General features: G+C 41.9%; 4 protein-coding genes and 1 non-coding gene across 6 annotated transcripts; 2 read left to right on the forward strand and 3 right to left on the reverse strand.

Moving 5' to 3' along the window:
- The first annotated feature begins 42 nt into the window (after nt 1–42).
- Nucleotides 43–4,515, forward strand: cct5 (chaperonin containing TCP1, subunit 5 (epsilon)). The gene is made up of 11 exons (XM_010733634.3): nt 43–288; nt 716–776; nt 953–1,117; nt 2,107–2,305; nt 2,428–2,620; nt 2,880–3,029; nt 3,125–3,244; nt 3,422–3,607; nt 3,701–3,838; nt 3,951–4,131; nt 4,221–4,515. The coding sequence occupies exons 1-11, from the start codon at nt 184–186 to the stop codon at nt 4,346–4,348; spliced, it is 1,626 nt and encodes a 541-aa protein (XP_010731936.1). The 5' UTR covers nt 43–183; the 3' UTR covers nt 4,349–4,515.
- An 88-nt stretch (nt 4,516–4,603) lies between these two features.
- Nucleotides 4,604–6,721, reverse strand: cmbl (carboxymethylenebutenolidase homolog (Pseudomonas)). The gene is made up of 6 exons (XM_010733621.3): nt 6,564–6,721; nt 6,137–6,351; nt 5,923–6,030; nt 5,681–5,823; nt 5,329–5,420; nt 4,604–5,131 (listed from the first exon to the last, which is right to left on the reverse strand). The coding sequence occupies exons 2-6, from the start codon at nt 6,349–6,351 to the stop codon at nt 4,952–4,954; spliced, it is 738 nt and encodes a 245-aa protein (XP_010731923.3). The 5' UTR covers nt 6,564–6,721; the 3' UTR covers nt 4,604–4,951.
- Nucleotides 6,722–7,466: 745 nt separating this feature from the next.
- trnat-agu (transfer RNA threonine (anticodon AGU)) lies at nt 7,467–7,539 on the reverse strand. The gene has a single exon. It is a non-coding gene; the product is annotated as a tRNA-Thr (tRNA).
- Nucleotides 7,540–8,249: 710 nt separating this feature from the next.
- marchf6 (E3 ubiquitin-protein ligase MARCH6) lies at nt 8,250–20,922 on the forward strand. Of its 2 annotated transcripts, none has more exons than XM_027274278.1 (26): nt 8,250–8,362; nt 8,564–8,698; nt 9,100–9,199; nt 11,069–11,142; nt 11,346–11,489; nt 12,049–12,121; nt 12,268–12,436; nt 12,558–12,747; nt 13,793–13,854; nt 13,994–14,026; nt 14,138–14,189; nt 14,536–14,594; nt 14,690–14,770; nt 14,937–15,005; nt 15,282–15,356; nt 16,469–16,603; nt 16,691–16,911; nt 17,104–17,241; nt 17,357–17,579; nt 18,370–18,439; nt 18,650–18,831; nt 19,114–19,248; nt 19,408–19,497; nt 19,631–19,763; nt 20,108–20,243; nt 20,344–20,922. In XM_027274278.1, the coding sequence occupies exons 2-26, from the start codon at nt 8,680–8,682 to the stop codon at nt 20,429–20,431; spliced, it is 2,751 nt and encodes a 916-aa protein (XP_027130079.1). In that variant the 5' UTR covers nt 8,250–8,362; nt 8,564–8,679; the 3' UTR covers nt 20,432–20,922. The 2 variants fall into 2 exon arrangements, with proteins under 2 accessions (XP_027130079.1, XP_027130078.1); XM_027274277.1 differs by having other exon boundaries at nt 8,254–8,394.
- Nucleotides 20,529–22,047, reverse strand: LOC104921141 (arylamine N-acetyltransferase, pineal gland isozyme NAT-10). Its single transcript, XM_010733599.3, has one exon. The coding sequence runs from the start codon at nt 21,851–21,853 to the stop codon at nt 20,990–20,992; it is 864 nt and encodes a 287-aa protein (XP_010731901.2). The 5' UTR covers nt 21,854–22,047; the 3' UTR covers nt 20,529–20,989.
- Between the last annotated feature and the right edge of the window lie 583 nt (nt 22,048–22,630).

A 22,630-nucleotide genomic window follows, 5' to 3' on the forward strand; every position in this document is an offset into this window, starting at 1 on the left:
TTAAACGTGTAATAAGACACACTTTAACGTCACTTGGTTCCGCCCTCCCCGCCCGTGGAGCCTTCCAGAAGTCGCCGGCAGACCCGTGCGGCTTGTAGCTAAGCCACACTCCAGGTTTCCATCCTAAAAACTCACAGTTTCATCTTTTTGACGCCTGCTAAGTGTCCTAATCACTCGGTCAACATGTCCTCTATGGGGACACTGGCGTTTGATGAGTATGGGAGGCCTTTCATCATCATTAAGGACCAGGACAAGAAGACACGGCTATCGGGAATTGATGCGTTGAAGGTACAATGGGCTAGCTGGCATGGCACGTTGCTTAGCAGGCGTCACGTTTGCATGGCGTTAAAAACGTCAAGTCATACTATGTGTGTAACGTTAAACACAGCTGTACATGTTATGTTTTTTTAAAGCATACTTTCGACTGGCAAGTTAAGCTGCTGGTGTAATAGCATCAGGATAGCGTTAGTAAGCGATTAACCAGTCATGCTAACAGTGAGGCCCATGTGCTTCTCCAGCTAAGGGGGGAGTTGCTAGACAGGGCTGTGCCCGATATGGTCACTGTGACTGCACATCATTTTTAATACATCATTTAGCTTATGCATTAAGTTTTCCTGAAGGTGACGACTTTAAATCTATATTTCCTTATACAGTCTAAGAGTAAGATCTTTACTTGTACCGTGAGCTGATGTGGAGATGTGTTTGTGTTTTGCAGTCTCATATTATGGCAGCCAAGGCTGTGGCGTCAACGCTCAAAACATCTTTGGGACCTAATGGTGAGTAAAAAAAAATGACTTCCTCAAACTGTCCAAATGGTTTAATCATATAAGAGGTGTAGACTGAATAAATAATGCATTTGCCTTTTTTAATATGTAAATTTGATAATCTTCCTACATACAGTTGTGACTGCTTTTTCTACTTGTAATGACTGCTGATCCATGTTTGCACCCAGGTCTTGACAAGATGATGGTGGACAGGGATGGAGAGGTGACTGTCACCAACGATGGAGCCACTATTCTCAGCTTGATGGATGTGGACCACCAGATTGCCAAGCTGATGGTGGAGCTCTCCAAGTCCCAGGATGATGAGATTGGTGATGGAACCACCGGAGTTGTTGGTACGATAAAAGAAGATAAGGAGGGGTTGCTTTTGGCTATTGGCTGTAAACTTGGATTTATACCTTTCTGCTGAGAGTCCTCCTAGTGTAGGATTTAACCCGTGATCATGACAACATGCAATCTTAGATGGTTTTTTTTGTTTGTTTTTTTTTTATAAAGGAGACAAAGAGATGGGCAGATCAATACTAGAGATACAAAGTCTTATTCTATATCAATACTAAAGTTAATAGGATTGGCAACAAACATAGATCCATCAAATGTTAGATAACATCCTGAACACATTAACATTTTTCTTGCATGTGCTGCTGTTGTGTGTGCACACAAAGGAAATAGTAAAAAAATAAAAATAAAAGAAAATGCTTCATGTAATCAATAATAGAATTATAGGTAATTATTACATGTCACTGTCATATAATAGTACATTATCTACTTCTAACAATTAGAAGGTATCTGTATTGTGGTGATCCTGGTATTACTTGGTATCAAAATCCAGTTCTGTTGCTTATTCTTATGCTGTGCGATCATTATACACCCCCTCTTTGAGACCAAGTGATAGTTGTGCCAAACCTTGCCCTGGAATTGGCTGCACTGGATCATAAAAAATAAATTCAGTGTTACTGTAGAGCAGGAAATGATTGAGCCATTCTTCATCTTTTAAAAGCAGCAGGATTTTGTGTGACTGCATTTTATTCAGATACTTTGTCTTTAGTTATTACCTAACAGCAGTGGTGTGCTATAATATAAATAATACGGTATTTATGGGTTCACATCTCATAGTCTTGATGCACTGAGGATGTTGGCACATAAATGCGCTGAAACCTTTGAGCATCCTGTAGCCATATCAAAACAAAACGGTGCTTTGGAAATATCTAAATCATAATTATGTTGTGAGTGTTGCAGCTTTGACCAAAACAGCCTGATGTTTATCAAGCATATTACAGCTATTGTTGGTGTTATTATCTGAATGTATTTTCCTCTTCCCCCTCAGTGCTGGCTGGGGCTCTGCTTGAGCAGGCTGAGCAGCTGCTGGACCGTGGGATCCACCCCATCAGGATCTCTGATGGCTATGACCAGGCCGCACGCATTGCCATCGAGCAGCTGGACAAAATTGCAGAAACCTTGCCCTGCGACCCCAACAACACAGAACCGCTCATTGAGACCGCCATGACGACGCTCGGATCCAAAATGTGATTTTATCATCTCACTATAATACAGTATACAATACAACAAGAACTATCTCTTTTGGTTTAGCTTTCAGCATTACAAGACATGGTTATATAATAACACTCGCCCTGCTCTTATCTTTCAGTATCAACCGATGCCACAGACAGATGGCAGAGATCGCAGTGAATGCCATCCTCACTGTGGCAGACATGGAGAGGAAGGATGTAGACTTTGAGCTCATCAAGATGGAAGGCAAAGTGGGAGGCAAGCTGGAGGACACACAGCTCATCAAGGGAGTCATAGTTGACAAGGAGTTCAGCCACCCTCAGATGCCCAAGGTACAATCAGAAGGCTATTTTGCAGTGAGACGATGTCATCTGCTCTCTAATGTGATCTTTCTTTGATCACATGAAACCAAGTAGCTGACATGTCTGCCTGATGTGCATCTATATATCTATCACTAAATATCCCAGTATTATGTGATGCAGATATTTGCTTTGCTGTAATCAAACTTAACAGTCTTATTATTTTACTGTGGCCACACTAAAGACAAGTGCAATATAACCTAACATCAATTATTTATTCTTCATCACTCAGGTTCTGAAAGATGTTAAAATCGCCATCCTTACCTGCCCGTTTGAGCCCCCTAAGCCCAAGACCAAGCATAAGTTGGATGTGACCTCTGTGGAGGACTACAAAGCCCTTCAGAAATACGAAAAGGAAAAGTTTGAGGAGATGATCCAACAGGTTAGTGCTGCAGCGTCGAAGCATCTAGAAACTTAATTCTTCACGTCTACATTGGCACATGGGATTCATCTTAAAACTCCTGTTTTCTCTTTTAGGTCAAAAGCAACGGGGCGAACTTGGCCATCTGCCAGTGGGGCTTTGATGATGAAGCCAACCACCTTCTGCTGCAGAATGAGCTGCCGGCTGTCCGCTGGGTCGGAGGGCCTGAGATTGAGGTGAGAGACGCTTGATGGAACTCTTTGATGTAAAGTTACTCTTGAACAAAATGCTTACACACACACACACAATCAATCATGTATTACTATTTTATGACCATGTGTTGGTGGGCAGAGACTATGGAGCAGAATGGTTTGTGTTTTAAGTATCCAATGTCAAATGTGTTTTCTCTGCAGCTGATTGCCATAGCTACAGGAGGCCGCATTGTGCCAAGGTTCTGTGAGTTGACCGCTGAGAAGCTTGGCACAGCTGGTGTGGTAAAGGAGATCTCCTTTGGCACAACAAAGGATCACATGCTGGTCATCCAGGAGTGCAAAAACACCAGGGCTGTAACTATTTTCATCCGTGGAGGCAACAAAATGGTACACACAAAAAATTTTTAATCCGTGCCAAGGTATTATGTATGCAAATCCATTGCTGTTGGTTCACCTTTTTAATTTTATCCATATCATTAGATCATTGAAGAGGCCAAGCGTGCTCTCCATGATGCTCTGTGTGTAATTCGTAATCTGGTCAAAGACAACCGTATCGTGTATGGAGGAGGAGCTTCAGAGATCGCATGTGCTCTGGCTGTCAACGAGGCTGCAGATAAGGTAAGAAGCCCTGAAATCCACAGATTGTTTCTGGATTGAGCAAAATGAAGTATGGTATTCTTTCAGATTTTGTTTCGATCGATCTTTATTTCTGTCCCCCTCCTTTTTGTAGTGCCCATCACTGGAGCAGTACGCCATGAGGTCGTTTGCAGATGCTCTGGAGGTAATTCCCATGGCGCTGGCTGAGAACAGTGGACTGAACCCTATCCAGACCATGACAGAGGTCAGAGCCAGACAGGTCAAAGAGTCCAATCCCTTCCTCGGTATCGACTGTCTGCACAACAACACCAATGGTAAGAAAACGAACAGTCAGTCACAACACTGCACAATAGTGTGGCTCACATTCTCATCATAAATTATTATTTGTTTTGTTCCTACACAGACATGAAGCAGCAACATGTGGTCGAGACCCTGATTGGTAAGAAGCAGCAGATCTCACTGGCTACGCAGGTGGTCAAGATGATCCTGAAGATTGATGACATCCGAAGCCCGGGAGAGAGCGAGGACTAAAGGCCTTCTGGAACACTTCAAGTTTTCTGTGCTGTTCTAGAGGTTTTAGGCACTTCCCCCGAGCACCATGTCCAAACCGCACTGCATATTGCTATTTATCATTTGATAACAAAGTGTTCAAGCTGTTGTCGTATCAAAGTCACCATTAAAATGTGGGTCAGTTGACATTTCCAGACTCTGTAGTTCTGATTTCAACCTGATAATACTGGATCTTTATTGGTGCATTGTTCATCAGGTGTACATTACATGTCTTATAAAACTTCACACAATAAATTGCTGATGTGTGAGAAGTAATTTACAAAGCACATTCTATGAATGTTACTCCTTGTGTTCTTACATGAACAAGACAACATACTGCATATTTGTTTTTGGCACAAGGCAAAAGTGCTAAATAGTTTTGACTTCACAATTAAAATTCACATTTAGGTTCATACATAAACATACAGACCTCTGAAATAAAGGGTCAGATCAGATAAATGTAAAACAACTGTTTTCACATCATCCTGTGTAGAAACACAGAACACAAGCTCCATTTGTGAGAGTCATGTTACACTAGGTGTAACTAAGTCCCTTTACTCCACGTGTTGATAAGTCCGACCTTATCTACATGTACTTTTTGAGCCAGTTCAGCATGTCTGTCCTGGCCTCTTCGATGTACGGTTTGTCGGTGGGGTTGATGTCCTCTCTCTTGCGGTGAACAAACCCATGAGTCTGACCGAGAAAGATCTTCACCTGGTAATCCACTGTGCATTTCTCACTCAGCTTTGCTTCAAGGACACTCACCTGAGGAGCGAATGGATGTAAGGACAGGGTGTTGGTGGTTATATGGCAGAGATGATGGCATTTAAAGTGAACTTTTACACCATACAAATTCCATGTGTCATTTTAGCTTTTACTGACATATTAGAGGCTTATGGATGTTGCAAGGATATAATTCGGTGCTCAAACGCCAGAGTATATTTATGAAAGATACTACCAACCAGGTTCAGAGGGATAACGTCATCTTTTTCCCCAAAGATGAAGAGTGTAGGACTCTTTAGGTCATATCTGTCCTCTCTTTCACGGACGATTCCTGCACAGTATCACATAAATCAGTTATAAAACGACTGTCAAGCAACCACAGCATACTTTTCTGCTTGAACACACACCGACTGAATGGTGTGTGTACATATCTGGATGTGATTAGTCTTTTCCAGCAACAACATGTTTACCAAGACAAAGTTGTGCACATTTGTCATTCTGGCATGTCTTTCTGCACCAAAGTACAATTTTAAAACAACATATCTGTAATACTGTAATGGAATTAAAAAGACACGGACACTAATGACACACCATAAACTGACACGCCAGCTCTGATCTCTGGATACTGCAGGGCAAGGTAATGTGTGGCGACCCCTCCCCAGCAGAAGCCCACTGCGCCGATGTGTTTGGCCCCACACTGCTCCTTCAGGTACCGCAGCACTGCATCCACCTCTCTGTTGGAAGGAAATATGATCAAAATGTCTTAAGCATACAAAATCAGCAAACACCAAAACACCAGCTCATATCAAAGATGAAAGCAGGCTTTTAGTTACTTATTAATGTTTGTTGGCTTTTTGTCTTCAAGCCACTCCTGAAATTTGGACCAGTCATGTGTCGGACTCCACGGCTCCTTTCCAACATAGAAGTCTGGACAAACAGCACTGCTCAGGGCAGAACGACAGCAGAAGAAATCACTGTTATAGATCAAACTGGACAACACTGATGATTATCACTATCCACTCTTTCTGTTGGCAGTGATTTACTCACATGTATCCATTGGCAGCCAGCATATCAGCCATGTATCTGGTGTTGGGAAGCTGCCATCCAAAGATGTCTTGTATGACAATAATGGCCTTGTCTGATGCAGAGGATGGTTTCACTACATAAGCTTTGATGTGCTCTATCTGGACTTCTTGGCCGACACCCCCATAGTCCATCCGATCACCAATATCACAGGGGCATGGTTTGGCTTCATTTGCCATCTGCTGACAGGCACATGGAAAGTTAGCTGGAAAGAATGGTCAGCTGGGTGACATTTAAAAGCAACAATTCATTTCTCTGCCTTGTGCTTGACCTGGGAGTGACTTAAACTTGATTTGAAGCACAATGACAAAGCATTCTTGCAAAAACAGCTCTAGATTCTCTCCACTATCTCCTCTTAGTCTCAAAGAAAAGAGAGGGGGAAAACACATACCGTGCTGGTTTGCAATTTTTTCGATGAGAAAGGAAACAACCTGAGGTTTTCTGCAGAGCTCCAAAAGTTTCACGAAAAGCCAGTCATTGTAAAGTTAATGGGATCAATGTTAAAGAATGAAATTCCTGTCATGGCCTTCACAATAAAAGCTGCAAATTTCCACATTTTCTGAGTAGCCTGTAACAGCTCTGAAACAAACAACAAACTTCAAAAAAAAAAAGAAAGAAAGAAAGAAAGAAAGAAAGAAAGAAAGAAAATGTAGTTGCAATCAAAGTGCCATAGCTAATAATATATGTATCTGTTCATGTATTCATTATATTTACAATGTGTCATTTATGTCGAAATACTGCCTCTTCTTTCTGTAGATCCAACCAAAAAAAAAAACACTGTGTATTAATTCAAAAACACAAAGAGCAACATACCTCAATGTGGTTTTTACTCATATCAACTATTATAATGCCACTGAGATGACTACCTCTCCTACTGGTCTGACATTGCCTGGTTCCAGCAAACTAAAACAGTAAAACAGCAATAAAACTCACATGAACAATTTCACTGTAGTTTTATGAAAGTTTAAATTTTTTAAATTAAAATTAATTAATAATTTTAAAGATGGTAAACTGTAATAAATTTGTCAATGTGTCATCATTGTGGAGCTTTTCTTGTCTTAATACTGCAGCTGCTATAAACTTCTAAAGTGGACGTCAGTTTCGTCATTTCCCTCTTTGTGTGGCGTTTCAGTGATTTTTGCGGTGAGGAAACGACTTCACTTCCGGCGAGTTCTGTGTTTGCGTATGGCTTCACCAAAGATGTAGTTAATGTTTCACAGCGTCAAACAACGCCTGGAGGTTTTTCTGAGTCGTTCACCTACTTTATAAAACCCCGTAACACCGTCCTCTCAAAAGGCACCGCTGGGATTCGAACCCAGGATCTCCTGTTTACTAGACAGGCGCTTTAACCAACTAACCACGGCGCCGCTGCTGTGGACCGCGATGGCACACTATGATTTCCCGTCAGACTATGCTAATGTTATTAATGATATTAGTTATTAAAGTTTAATATAATCAAATACTTACCGTAATTACTCACATTTCTAATTAAGGTTCATCGCCCATCTACACTGTGACTAAATTACATTTTTAATTAATTATGTCACAATATAATTGTGTTGTCTGAAACATCAACACAGCATGTGGTGTTTCAGTTAAGACATTCAAACAAAAAAGGAGAATAACTATTGAAAAAATAAGAAGATAAAAATGAATGGATTAATATTATCCATATAATATAACTAAAAACAAGTCTAAATAAATCTATAAATCTAATCATATATATATATATAACTGAGGTTGAACTCTACTTCGGTCTTATACGTTATGCTGAGAGCTGCAAGTCAAATGTTTGTTCAGGTAACATCCTGCAGATGTCGCTGTTTAGCATTTGACACCCAATTTGTAGAAATAAATAAAGATTAGAATAATAAAGAAAAATAAAGGCGAAGAACTCCTTAAATAAATACAAGTGTACATTTTATCTGTGTATAATTTTTTTAAAAATATTATCTTATATGTGGATGCATGCACATTGGTAAGAGAGTCATTCATAGCCAGCGCCTTGGTAACCACGTGACAGTTGTTATGGAAGTGCCCGTTGCCGTAAAACGTCAACCGCTGCTGTGACGTAAAAAAACTGTTGTGACAGGAGCTAGCAGTGACGTTAGCGCATGCGTTAGCCGTTAGCCGTTTGTCTCCCAGGTTCAAACTGTCACTTCAGCAACACGGAGGATGTAACGTGTCCGGGTTTGTTTTTGTTTGTTTTTTAAAAAAAACAGGTTTGTTGTTTAAAAAACAAAACAAAATTACACCGTTGAGAATTTAAAAAACCTGTTGGCGGAGCAAGACTGTGGATGTGAGAGGACACAGCGCTGGAGTTGAGTGTGTGTGTGTGTGTGTGTGTGTGTGGAAACCATTTTCTGATTGTCAATGCATCCGACACATCAGGATATACTCGTCTCGCTAGCTTGAAGCTAGCTAAACGAAGCTGTCTGCTGTCGTGGATGGGTTCGCTGTACAACATACTCCTGGAAGTAACGGTGACCGGTGCTTAGCGAACAAACATGGACACCGCCGAGGAAGGTAAACGGACCCGAAGCCGTCGCTTGTTGCTCTCCTGCGTGTGGCTGTGGGTTAGCGTTAGCTTCGTTAAGTGCATCACCAAGCCTGCTGCTGCTACTGCTGCTGCCGGGCTGGCCTGCTAGTGGGTTAACTTAGCTTAGCTCAATAGCCTGCCAGTGTAATGCGAGGTTTATTAAGGCAGGTGGGACATGGCTGCTAAATGCTGTCATGAGAGCAGAGATCGTAGAAAAGACTAGAAGTTACTGGTGATGTCATCACTACCCTGTATGTATGCTCATATAGATAAGAGACTTAAATGCATGCACACCTATTATCTAAAAACACCTGTACCAGTCTCTAATCTCTTGTTGTCATATTAACATATAATATGTTTGTTTGTTTGTTTGTTTGTGTGTGTGCAGCGGATATCTGTCGTGTGTGCCGCTCTGAGGGGACCCCAGACAAACCCCTGTACCACCCTTGTGTCTGCACTGGCAGTATCAAATTCATCCACCAGGAATGGTAAGTGTGTCCGGCTTCTTCAGCTGTCATTACTGTGACCTCCCCTTTTCACCTCAGACGCCCCTCCGCAGAAAACTTTCCCCTTATTAAACATTCACGTAGTGCGCAGAGAGACTTTTGACACTAGGCGAGTAATTAATTAGTCTAAGGCTGAACACTTGTTGCTTTAGTCACTCCAGAAACCCTAGTTTACACTAACGTCACTCGTATTTCCATAAATGAACACGTTGTTCCAGTGCATGGCTGAATAAAGATACACCGTGTAGAGCTGATTGTGATTTTTTTTTTTTTTTCAAACCTAGTGTCGTGTTACATGCACGCATTACAATTTCTGAAAGAACACATATAGTGTTTCACACATTAAATATGGTTGCACACAAACACAATCAAAAGAATGTCCTCTTCCTAATCCTCGTTCAGTCTAAAAATAGAAACCAGGATCAGTTTCCATGCTTACCTTTTTAACAGGATTAGTTCAGTATAATGATTTGTTATATTACAGGGTGTCTGAGTGGATAACTTGAGGCATATTCCTATAGTGATGACCTAACGGCAAATGTGATTTGAAGAATCACAAAAGGACGCAGAACAGGTTCATCTTCTATCCCATCCAGGTTGAATGGTATCCTAGATTACTGGTCTTTAGGTGTGGTATTGACCTGCTGGAAAACAATACCAGCCCCTGCAGGTATTTCGCAGATGATGCTTTGTCCTCATCTGTCCTGTTTGTGAGCGGCACTGGTTACAAGTGGGTCAGGTGCATGGAAATCCCTAGGCGGAGGCCAGGTCTGGATTGTTCTGTGGTAATTGTTGAACCTCTTTCTGTGTTCATATTAGTTCACGGTCACCCCCCTGCAAAGTTTAGAATAACAGTCTATTGTGTATGGAAAGTGTTGTTGTGCTGAGTGTGTAGAGGCTGCTGCTGATGTTTTCTCTTCTTTTCTTGTGGTTGTTTAATAAAAATGAAATACAGACAACCAGCTGTCAACACTCAGATATCAGGCTTGCTTCATGTCCTATAGGTTGAAATTTCTTCAGATGACTCCCTTTATAGACATATATCAGAATATGTTTATTGATTTCTGAGCTGGTCAAGTAGGCATGACCAGTTTCCCACAGAAATCCCAACTGTGGACGAACTACTGTGCTGCTTTCGGTACAACTTTTCTAAACTGAACAAATTCTGTTAACAAACTAGGAAGGAAGAAACCTGTCCCGTCATGTGTGTGAAAACTTAAGAAAACCCTCTTCTGTAGGTCTCATGACTAATACTGTCATATGTGTTGGAATCAGCTGGACTCTCTTACATAACCCAGCTGTTAATCCCTGAGTCTTACCTATGTCACCACGAGCTGGGATGGTGTTATTATGGGAAACATATGAGCACAATTCTTCTCGGTAATAACTGATACGCCCTTTTCTGTTAGTTGTTAATCAGAGGTGTGAGTGTTTTACCACCGATGAAACATGATAAGTGCTCACAGTCAAGTGTGCACTGCATCCAGAGGTCCTGGTGAGGTCATCACAGCTGAGCATGTCTTCATCATATCATTGTGGTGTTCTTCAAGAAATTATGTTGGGTCAAGACGACTGTAGACCAGACTGTGGTTTAAATCTGCAACACTGGAATTGTTTGTTGGGACAGTATGAAGTTGAGTCCTGCAAATGTAGTCCATTTGGTGTTTGAATTGATCTGTGCTTTACAGCAGGTTCCCATTGCTGTTGATGTAAATATTCTGTTTTGTGATATCCAGTTCTTAATTTACACCTGCCATACCAAGTCGTGATTTAAAAAGCTCTCAAGCACATGTTTTGAATTGAGTTGGTGAGGTGTGTACTACTTTTGACCTTCTAAATGTTGCTTCACAGTTTGGTCCAGTGGCTGAAGCACAGCAGGAAGGAGTACTGCGAATTATGCAAGCACCGATTTGCTTTCACACCAAGTAAGTACTGACACTGATGAATCATCCACTTTAATATATTAAGCAAGCCTCAAGTTTCCTAAACAAACCTCACAGATGGAGCCATATGGTTCCTTTTTGCAGCAGTCCTTTTGAATATGATTATTCATTTATTGAAAGTTGTTTTGTTGAATAATATAATACACAAACATCTCTGGTTGACTCTTTTCTTCATTGCGCTTCAGTCTACTCCCCAGACATGCCCTCACGTCTGCCCATACAGGACATTTGTGCCGGCCTGCTGACCAGTGTGGGCACAGCCATCCGCTACTGGTTCCATTACACACTGGTGGCTTTCGCGTGGCTCGGGGTGGTTCCTCTCACTGCATGTAAGTAGTACACAGAGATACACACAAGGCCACAGTGACCTCTTAAATGCTGGGTTACACCTTGATGTCATGGTTTTATTATCTTAAACATGTAACTATGTCTTCTCTTCATAAATGGGTTCATCAAAGCAGTGAGGTAGAACTGAGGTCGTTCCATAGGTTTGAAAGCAGATGTTTAATATACTGCATGTTCACCCCTTAAGTGTAAACTTTATATTTACGGTTCTGTCCCTATTTGGGCAAGAGGAGGCGTCTCACTTTTGTGCACATGTGTAGCACATAACACAGTTATGAAGTGACCATGACATACGATTACATGTTTATCTTAAGTTATGGTTTAACACGTTTAAGGGAATTGCAGCTCTCACACCACTACATATCAGGCAATGTCGTGTGTGCTCCAAGATAATGTAAATCCCCCCTCAGTACTCAATGCAAGAGACGTCGGCCAGATACATTAAATTCTCACATTATGTGAGATGTTACCATGCAGCAGTTTAAACCGATTTAATGAGTTCAGAATGACACTAATGCATTTACCTGGTCATTTTCCTCACAGGTCGCATCTACAAGTGTCTGTTTACCGGCTCTGTGAGCTCACTTTTGACACTGCCTTTGGACATGCTCTCTACGTGAGTAATGACATTGTTATTTTCCAGCACTGCACACACACATTAAAAATGATGCCCAACTAAGTGAATTCTACTTACTTTATTCATTCGACTCATCTCCAATTGGCTTAACTTTTAAAGGAAATAAATGTTTGTGCCTCTTGCAGAGAGAACCTGCTTGCAGATTGTCTACAGGGCTGCTTCGTGGTCACCTGCACGCTGTGCGCATTCATCAGCCTGGTGTGGCTCAGAGAACAGATAGTCCACGGTGGCGCTCCCCAATGGTTAGAGCAGCACCAGCCGCCACCACCAAATGCAGCCGGACAAGCCAATGAGGTGCTTTGCTTGACTCATTGCAAATGAGATATATACACGTTTTTGTTCTGATCTATATACAAATCACTCTTACTGTTAACTCGCCATATTAAAGTCACGCATCCTTTCCCCTCATCCTCAGGCACAAGCTGCAGGCCAGGGAGCAGCTGATGAGCCCCCTGCAGCGCAGCCAGCTCCAGCTGATCCACCAGCCCAGAATGAAGCAGAGCCCGAGCCCCCTGATGTCCCTCCAGACCAGGCCGATGACCCAGAGCTGGAAGAAGAGGAGGGAGCGGCAGCTGAAGATGCAGATCCCAACAATGGAGCACAAGGTTAGAATTGAATAAGGAGCTGTTATTGACTTTAGCATTGATTTAAATAAACCACACTATGAAACATTTTCTGGCAGGTTTAGTTGTAATTGTGGTCAATATTGAAGTTGGAAAAGTTATCAGACATGTTTGACGTGTATTAGCATAAACACAGTGATCAAGTGGCACTCTGCCTGACAATTTATCACATTTCACATGTTGTTCTGCGTGGCCCTGTTTCTTGGAGATATGCTGAAATGCTTTACCTTACAAAATCAAATTGCTTGTCATCACAAAACACTGAGAAAGTGCAGATCATGCACAAATGAAACAGAGCAGAACATCATTAAAAGTGTTTCCAAAACGTTTCGTCTCCAACAAACAAGACCATTGTTGGAGTAACATCTTTTCGCAACAGAGAACAACAGGGTTTTTGGAAATGCAGGTTTAAAAAAAAAAAAACTAGAACAAACAGTACAGGCATTACAGCATACAAATGCCTTCCACAATGGTCCCATTTGTCAGTTTGCCAAGGCATCACAATTAATTTGAGAATGATACAATGACGTGTCAAAATGCTACCCGCAGCACTCGTATCACACTAATTTGTTTTGTTTTACTGTGGTTAATGGTCTGATTTTGCAGCAGGCAAGGCAAAAAAAGAAAGGGGGCTGATAATGAATTGGGATTGTATTATACATTATTCTAGCTGTGGGGTGTCGCCACAGCTAAATGAATGCAGTGGAAAACTTTCACAATAGGTTTCTCTTGACTCCACTAACAGATTTTCATTAATAATGTAACATTAACCACCCTTTCAATTATTATTTGTCTGCGTTTAGCTAAAAGCCAACTCAAAAACATTTGAGCAGACAAACAGTAGTGTTTTCTGTCTCCTCTGTGGCGCACTGTAATGCTGTGGCCATATCTGACAAGCAGGATATTGAATTTATTTTGACAATGATAGATGGGCTCTCCCTTATGTTGTGTATACTTTTTTTAAGTCGCTGACTGTTGCCAGCGTGTTAATCTTCACTGTAATTCAAGCTGATATCTTTCTGTGTAGATGACATGAATTGGAATGCTTTGGAGTGGGACAGAGCAGCAGAGGAGCTCACCTGGGAAAGGGTAACTCTGCATAACATTACATTATCTGCAAACACGGCCTTTCCCAGTACACGCTTTACAAAGCTCTTATCAGAGGTTTTTTCTGTGTCTCTTATACGTCTGTGCACATTTAAATAAATATTTCCATTTCTCCTTTTAGATGCTTGGCCTGGATGGTTCACTGGTATTTTTGGTACGTCTTTATATCCATAATTTTTGTTTTTTACACCACAAATGTTTCATATGATGAGCTTGAAAGTTAAAACCCAACCAGTTGAGGACTCTTTGTGTCTTTGTCTTGTAGGAGCATGTTTTTTGGGTAGTGTCTCTCAACACGCTCTTCATCCTGGTGTTTGGTGAGTAGACATAAAGATTTATCATATGTATAAAGACTGTTTGATTGAACTTATGTAATAATTAATGTTACTCAATGACCTGCACAGCAGCAGATACAATCTTCATGTATTTAAACACGATAAAGTCTAAAAGGGCTTATTTCCATTGTGGACCATAACATACAACACAAAAAACAAACAAAAAATGAAATACTGTACATTAATATGATCCTGATACTTGTCATTCTAATATCTCAGACTTGTATCCACTCTAATATATTATGTTATTCCTGTAATGGTGTGTTTTTATTGCACTGGCTTAGTTTACATGCCATAAATAGATAAATGTCTTGTTTTCTGTTTTCAGCATTCTGTCCGTACCACATCGGGCACTTCTCCGTTGTGGGTCTCGGCTTTGAGGAATATGTAAGAAACTTCTCATCAACTCGGCATTATTGTGCAATATCGTTTTTCTTCAATTATGACTAATCATCAACTACCAACTTTGCACTTCTCTGCAGGTCCAAGCTTCCCACTTCGAGGGCTTAATCACAACCATAGTTGGCTACATCCTGCTCGCAATGACGCTCATCCTCTGTCATGTATCCTTCCATCTAACACAGTCAATTCCCTGCACTCGACTGAAATGCGAAACCCCTTGGTTGTACAGTAGTCTCACGATATTACAAGCACAGACATGTAAAATGAACTGTGTGTGTGTGCAGGTGCAAATGCGTAAGCAGTGTTGATCCTTAATAGCTGTCTCAGGGACTTGCTGCTCTGGTCAGGTTCCAGCGCTCCCGACGTCTCCTGGGAGTCTGCTACATTGTTGTCAAGGTAACGCCTCGAAGTGCATTTCTGCTTAGTGTAACTCATGTAGATATGGTGGAAATACAAACAGAAAGATTTGCTAACTGAGGTGCTATCAGCGATAATTTAATACAGTATGACCTAAAAATATCAGATTTCTTACGCTAACTGTTCCAAAAACCTGAATTGAGAAAAAAAAGGTGTCACATTACTGTATTTCATCACCTTTGTATAGAGATGAGTTTTCCATGTGTCTGCATAAGCTGTAACGTGCCACTGACAGACACTCTGCTTCCATTCCAGGTGTCTCTGCTGGTTGTTGTGGAAATTGGCGTTTTTCCACTCATCTGTGGTTGGTGGCTTGACATCTGCTCTTTAGTAAGACTCCCTCGTTCAACGTGTTGTTCTGAATCACACCTGTTTCGCTCCGTTAAATTAGCTCAATCTTTGTTTGTGAGAGCCTCAGTTCCTCACACTTGTCTGCATATTTCATTCAACTGGTGCAGTGTTAAGATTTGGATTAATATCACGGTCGAATTCCTGCCTGATTGAGTTAGATAGAAGGTACAGCACCATATTTCAGAGTGACGCATGCTTTTCTGAAACAGCATCCGTGTTTTCTATCAGCCTCGAAGGGTTCCTCCAGTGTCAGTGACAGCTAACCTGATTTTCTCAATTTGCCTCTCTTCCTGTTGACATTTGAGTGGTTGCTTATAGTTGTTTTAACATGATTTGCTAAGACGAGAGCGGTGTTCTCTACCCTGTAGAGGTGTCTGTCACATCGCCATTAAAGTGGCTTTTAACAAGGCTGTTTGGCAGAGACAGAAGCAGATGCTGTTGATCGCACAGTTCATACATTAATAACACAGAAAAACAGAAAACAAAAACTGCCATAGATATATGGAGAGAGTGGCATATGTCTCCGTGTCGCACCTCTCCCTCATTATCTGCAAGTCTCTCTGCGTGTCGGTGTGTTTTCATTCTTTGGCACTAAGCGAGTATCAGCACCTCAGAACAGGTGGAGCAGCTTACACAGCAGAAGTGAACCACATCCTTCCTGCTCTGCAGCTGTTCACCCATTAAAAAAAAAAATCTAACTGGCCTGGAAAAGGACTGAGTGGAGTACGCTATCTTTATCTTTTCAGTTTGCCCCGTAAATTAAATTAAGCTTTCGATGACAAAGCTAGTTTAGTCTCTGCTACGATGCTGTTTTTGGGAGTTGTAATACATTTTTAAAATATATAGGACACAACAGCACTAAAGCACACAGTGGGATTTAACTGTGAACAGCAGCAGATGAATCCTTCATCATCCCTCAAAGTTATTGAGCTTTGTCTCATTTTAGTCTGTTCAGCGTATGGCATGTGCAAATGTTATTCATAGCACATTTGATCATCCAGCCAACTGTGCATTCATCATCTCAGAACAAACACTGAATATGAGTCAGTCTAAATGCTTTCTTTATTTAACATTACTTATTCATCCTGCAGGAGATGTTCGATGCCTCCCTGAAAGACCGAGAGTTGAGTTTTAAATCCGCCCCTGGCACCACCATGTTCCTGCACTGGCTTGTAGGAATGGTCTACGTCTTCTACTTTGCTTCTTTCATCCTCCTACTGAGAGAGGTACTTTTCTAATGATGACACATTTTTACATTTTTGTAAAAAAATAAATAAATCTGCTGCTAACCTCTGTCGTTGTTTGTCCATCAGGTGCTGAGGCCTGGAGTGCTGTGGTTTCTGAGAAACCTCAATGACCCAGATTTTAATCCAGTGCAGGAGATGATTCACCTGCCCATCTACAGACACCTGCGGCGGTTTATCCTGTCTGTTGTGGTGTTCGGCTCTATCGTGTTGCTAATGCTGTGGCTGCCCATCAGGCTGATCAAACTCCTGCTGCCCACCTTCCTCCCATACAACGTCATGCTCTACAGGTAATCAGGAGGCATGACAGAAGCATAGATCACTGAGCGATAAACTGTCTGAAAGCTGCCGCTTTTTCTGCAGCCAAAGAGCCAAAACATTTTGTCAAATGCCAGAACTGTTCCGTGTAAACATGTAGTTCATGCCCTGGCATACACTGTTGAAATGGCTTTTTCTGACCCTGTCCACCTCTTTCCCCTCAGCGATGCCCCCGTCAGCGAGCTGTCTTTGGAGCTATTATTACTTCAGGTTGTACTGCCGGCTCTGTTGGAGCAAGGACACACTCGCCAGTGGCTCAAAGGCCTCGTCAGGGCCTGGACAGTCAGTGCTGGATATTTATTGTAAGTGTATACGTGTTAATACACTTTCAGTCTGTTTTTATGAATTCGCCTCACGCATTTTCTTACAAAGCCACTGGTTTTTCCTCTATAACCAAACACACCTTGACCTCCACAGAGACCTCCACTCCTACCTCCTCGGGGAGCAGGAGGACAATGATGCCAACCAGCCTGTGAACAACAACAACAATAACAACCCTCCTCCTGGTCACCATAACAACAATAACAATCCAGCACCAGCCGTTGGCGAAGGGCTGCATGCGGCCCATCAGGCCATCCTGCAGCAAGGGGGACCAGTGGGATTCCAGCCTTACCACAGACCCCTACGCTTCCCGTTCAGGGTGAGAAAGAATTAGAAAAAGACCAGAGCAGAAACAAACACATAAAAACAGCATTACAAGACCAATAATATTAAACAAATAAACCATCCTAATGGTTTTTTTCCAAGCTTTAGAAACAAAGGTAGTTCATTTAAAAGCATTTAAATGAAACGTCCATTTCATTCTATCATCGCCAGTGTACCCAAACACATATATGAATTATACGTTTTATTGTTTTCCATTTTTAGTATAGTTTTTTGTATGTTTGATTTCCAGTTATATGAAGTTTTAGTTAAAATTTACAATTCATAGATGCATGGATTCCAGCTCATAGATGAACTTGTGCAGTTTTTTCTGAAATCATAATAATGACTGGTTTTGCAAACTTGCAGTAATTACCATGGTTCCTATAGGCTGCAGAACCACAAAATCACAATGTATATTTAAGACAACCAGTTTTAGTAAGACACTATAATTGGCACAACCTTCTTTCCATACATCCATGCATGTGTAAGGTTAGTCTAAATGTGTTCATCATTCATAACTGACTGTAAAATAGACTCAGGCCACACATTATTTGTGGTTTTCTAGACGTGACACTGAAGGCACCACTTACTGTACATCTGAGGCCATACAACTCAACTCCCAGTTATTACACCCCTCCTCCTTCACGTTAAAAGGCTTTGATCAACATATACATTGTTAGAATTGGCATATATATTCCAGTTGTCGTTCATAAAATACAGTACAGAATCAAAATCAAATGTCCAAGCTCACTTTTATTCTAAAATTTGCATTCTCTTTTCTCCAGATTGTGTTGCTTATAGCATTCATGTGCATCACTCTGCTGGTGGCCAGTCTGGTGTGTCTAACCCTACCAGGTGAGATGTGGTGGCATAAAGCACAGCCAACAATTTTCTACTTTGTAGACCCACACCCAAACCATAATTAAAGGGTGAATCTATATATATGCACATCTCTGCTGTTTGAGCTGTTCCTTTTGAAGTGCTAGCTCAAATAGTCTGAGGAACGCTTTGAAGTTGGGAATGGTTGAAGTGAGAGCTCATGTTGGTTGGTCACGTGTGTTTCAGTGTTCACCGGGCGCTGGCTGATGTCCTTCTGGACAGGAAGCTCCAAAATCCATGAGCTGTACACGGCGGCTTGCGGCCTGTATGTATGCTGGTTGTCTATCCGAGGTGTCACTGTGCTACTGGCCTGGATGCCCCAGGGACGCACCGTCATTATGCACAAAGTCCAGGAGTGGACGCTCATGGTAGGTTTCCATGTGCAGCCTCTATTGTTGTCAAACATCATAACTCAGATTGTCTCGAGCTGGACCTGGATGCAATGATTTTGCTAAATGGTTGGCTGCTTATTACAAGCTCATTAGCCGATATCCCAAATTTTTCTGGCAGCTGCCAAGTAGTAATATCCTAACCTTGCAGCTTCATTAACTAACATGAACGCACTGGCAGTGCTGCAGCAGTTTTGTCCCATGAAGGAAGAAATTTGGGACCAAAAAAAGTACTTAACTTTGGCTGCTTTGTTTGTGCAGATCCTGAAGACCCTGGTCGTAGCTCTGCTGGTCGCTGGAGTCATCCCGCTGCTTCTGGGCCTGCTGTTTGAACTGGTCATTGTGGCTCCACTCAGGGTACCCCTAGACCAAACACCCCTCTTCTACCCTTGGCAGGTATGATTGTCGGTATGAGTTGTATGGATATATCTGTTTCTACCTGTTCTCCTTTTAGCGGTTCATTGTCATGACTAATTCTTCCTTTAACCCGTTAAATAATAAGAAATTACAGTTCTTACATCCATGTTCATGCTTGGATCTGTCTGGTGCCTACAGGACTGGGCTCTTGGGGTGCTCCATGCCAAAATCATCGCTGCCATTACTCTAATGGGCCCTCAGTGGTGGCTGAAGACTGTTATTGAGCAGGTGGGTTTCATATTGATATTAAGACAACCCAAAACACGTCCATAGGTGTTGTTTTGTAGCTTGAAGGCGAGGTGATTTCCAAGTTGCGTTGCAATTGGCTAAACAGTATTTTCACTGTAAACTTTCCCTTTAGGTTTACGCAAACGGAATTCGCAACATTGATCTTCAGTTCATCATCCGAAAACTGGCAGCTCCGGTCATCTCAGTGCTGCTGCTGTCCTTGTGTGTGCCGTATGTGATTGCTGCTGGGGTGGTGCCTGCTGTAGGTGAGTGTCTGAGAACATGTGTACACAGGGAGTTTATTATTTTCTCTATTGGTTTGTTCATTTCAACAACTCTGTTCACTTACTGGAACATCACCCTAAGAGACAAGTAAATACCCTTTTCTGTGCTCAGTGATGCATACAATCACAGTTGTAAAAGAAGAGGAGTGAAGCACTGGCCTTGTTCACTTAAAGTTTCCATTATAGTAAATCTTGTGAATGTGCTATGAAGTTACAGAGATGTCTCTGAGCTATCATGTTCCTTCTCACCTCAGATGACTGTTGTGGTTACTAAAAGGTCAGCATCACGGAGTGTTTGACTTAAACATTGTGCATCACTTTTGCAGGAGTTACGCCAGAGATGGAGATCCTAATGCAGAGGAGAATCTACCCCTTCCTCTTGATGGTGGTCTCGCTTATCGGCATCCTGTCCTTCCAGATCAGACAGTTTAAACGCCTTTATGAGCACATCAAGAACGACAAGTAAGGATCTTTTTTTAGTGTAGACCGTCTGTTTCAGTCATTAAAAGTCTGAAAACAATAAGAATCATGGTATAAATATTCTGTTGCTCTCTCTTTACAGGTACCTGGTTGGTCAGAGGCTGGTGAACTACGAACGGAAAGCAGGAAGAGCAACCTCAGTCCCGCCCCCCAACCCTGTCGCAGAGTAGTTTTTTTGTGTCACCTGTTGCCACATTTTTGCACCTGTTACCCTGCGTACTCCCAGTTACCCCACCACCACCACCACCACCCTTTTTGATTTTCAGCTCAGTCCTCGGACCTTAATTCTTTTGAATCTCCCATGGATCTTGGTGGATTTAATGGATGTCGTTCAATTGCTTGAATTCCCTTTCACGCCCATCAAAGGTGGGATGGGGGAAGTGTATTATAACCATGGGACAGCTGAGTAAATCCTATCAGAGGAAGAAATGGGAGTTGGCAGGAGGGTGAGGGTTAGAGGTTTGATTTGAAGCTCCACATCTGTATTGTCGTTCATGCCTTGCTTTGTAAAGTGCTGCCTGATAATTGTACATGTGTAAATACTTTGAACGCAGACTTTGTCTTAAAAAAAAAAAAGAAAAAAGATGGATATGGATTAATGCAATGACCATTGTACATCTTAAAAGTGTATGTATAATTTATTAAATCAAACTGACAATTTATCTTTTTTTGTTGCATGTTCTCATAAATCTTGTTGTACGACAGAGATACCTCACATGGAAGCATGATCAATACATAACTGGTGGTGGTGTGATTGTCTCATCCTTTGGTATGAGTGGAGACTTTAACACAATCCTAAAATGCTCTGCTAAAACTCCTGGGATCTCCTCATCTTTGAGCTCCCTGGTTGTGGTTTCCACCTCCCTCCCTGTCCCCTCTGTTGGAAATGTGACGCTGATCAATCTGCGGCCAATGTAGGTGAGCCTTCCGCCTGGTTTTAAAACCGTGCAGAGGGACTTGCAGAAGAAGATGGAGCATGGGGAGCTCTGGTGGTACTGGCACATCTCAGCAAAGTCCTCCAAACGCCGGGGTTCAAGGGTGAACTTGTAGATCTCTGCCCAGTCTCCATCCGGTCCTCTGTTCTCATCCCGCTGCCACTCCAAGAAGAGCATCCCCATGCCCTCCCTGATGCGGTACACCCGGTGGCCCTGCTCCTGGAGGCCCCTGGTCTCCAGTGAGAGGGGGACGCTGAAGCACGGGACACCGAAGCCGACGTCGCACAGCCAGCGCTGGCCGTCAAGGTTCACCATGAGGATGAGATGGTCGAAAGGTGGCCCGTAACGACCCGTTTTAAGACTCCTCACCTGGCCTGACAGCACAGTCACCTGGAAGCCCATTTTGTCGAGCAGCCATGAGAAGAGGCCGTTGTTCTCAAAGCAGAAACCTCCTCGACGCTGGTTCACTATCTTGTCATAAAGAAGAGGAGGGTCAAGTTGGACTCGACCGCCGCTGTGTACCGTGAGGTTTTCAAACGGTACCGACAGCTGGTGACAGGTGTGAACCGACCTCAGCACCTGCAGGCTGGGCTCAACCGGGCCAGAGAACCCAATGCGGGACAAATATTTACCCAAATCCATGTCGACGGAAGTCATCGTCGCTGCTTTTTTAAAAGGTCTCTACAAGAATCTTTGTCACTACTTTCAGTTTCATTCAACTCAACTTCCTTTTTAATTACGGACCCCGAGACTTTGAACAAAGTCTAGAAATAAAGTTCACCGAGCAGCTGAAACCATCGTGGTTCCCGTCTTACAGTTTCCTTCTCTTCCTGCTGCAGACTTTTTTATTTGGTCTTGGGGGCAAAGTCAAAATACCATAAGATAAAGAGTACACTGCTCTGACGTCAGCGCCTACTACACAACAAGTATTAAAGTATAAAGATAGGCTTTAATGATTTGTGTTAATTAGTGTCGTGTAGCCTCATTGAAAAGCATTTTTTCACTTTTTGGTGAAACACGTTTTGTCATCATTATTGATAATTGATTTCCATATAATTTCATATTCATAATATCAATTTAAGTGTAATAAAGCAGAAGGATATATACAGAAATATTAGAGGGGGAAATGCAAAAAAATGCAGATTAACTTTTTTTCATTTTCCCTTATCAACAAGGCTTTCCAATCAATATATTCAATTAATTTATTTATTTAATTTAACAAACTGGAGTAGAAGACTAATTAAAAAACATTTTATTTTTCACTTTTTTCCAAACATTTTTTGTCAAAACTTTATTGATCCCGATTTTTCATTATGTTAAACAGGGCACAATCAAATGATATAAACGAAAGTATAATAAAGTAAGAAGGATGAACGTAGAAATATTAGAGGGGGAAATGAAAAAAATGCAGATTAACCTTTTTTTTTAAAGTCA

Source organism: Larimichthys crocea, chromosome XXIII (genome assembly GCF_000972845.2).
Source record: "Larimichthys crocea isolate SSNF chromosome XXIII, L_crocea_2.0, whole genome shotgun sequence".
Lineage (NCBI taxonomy): Eukaryota > Metazoa > Chordata > Actinopteri > Sciaenidae > Larimichthys > Larimichthys crocea.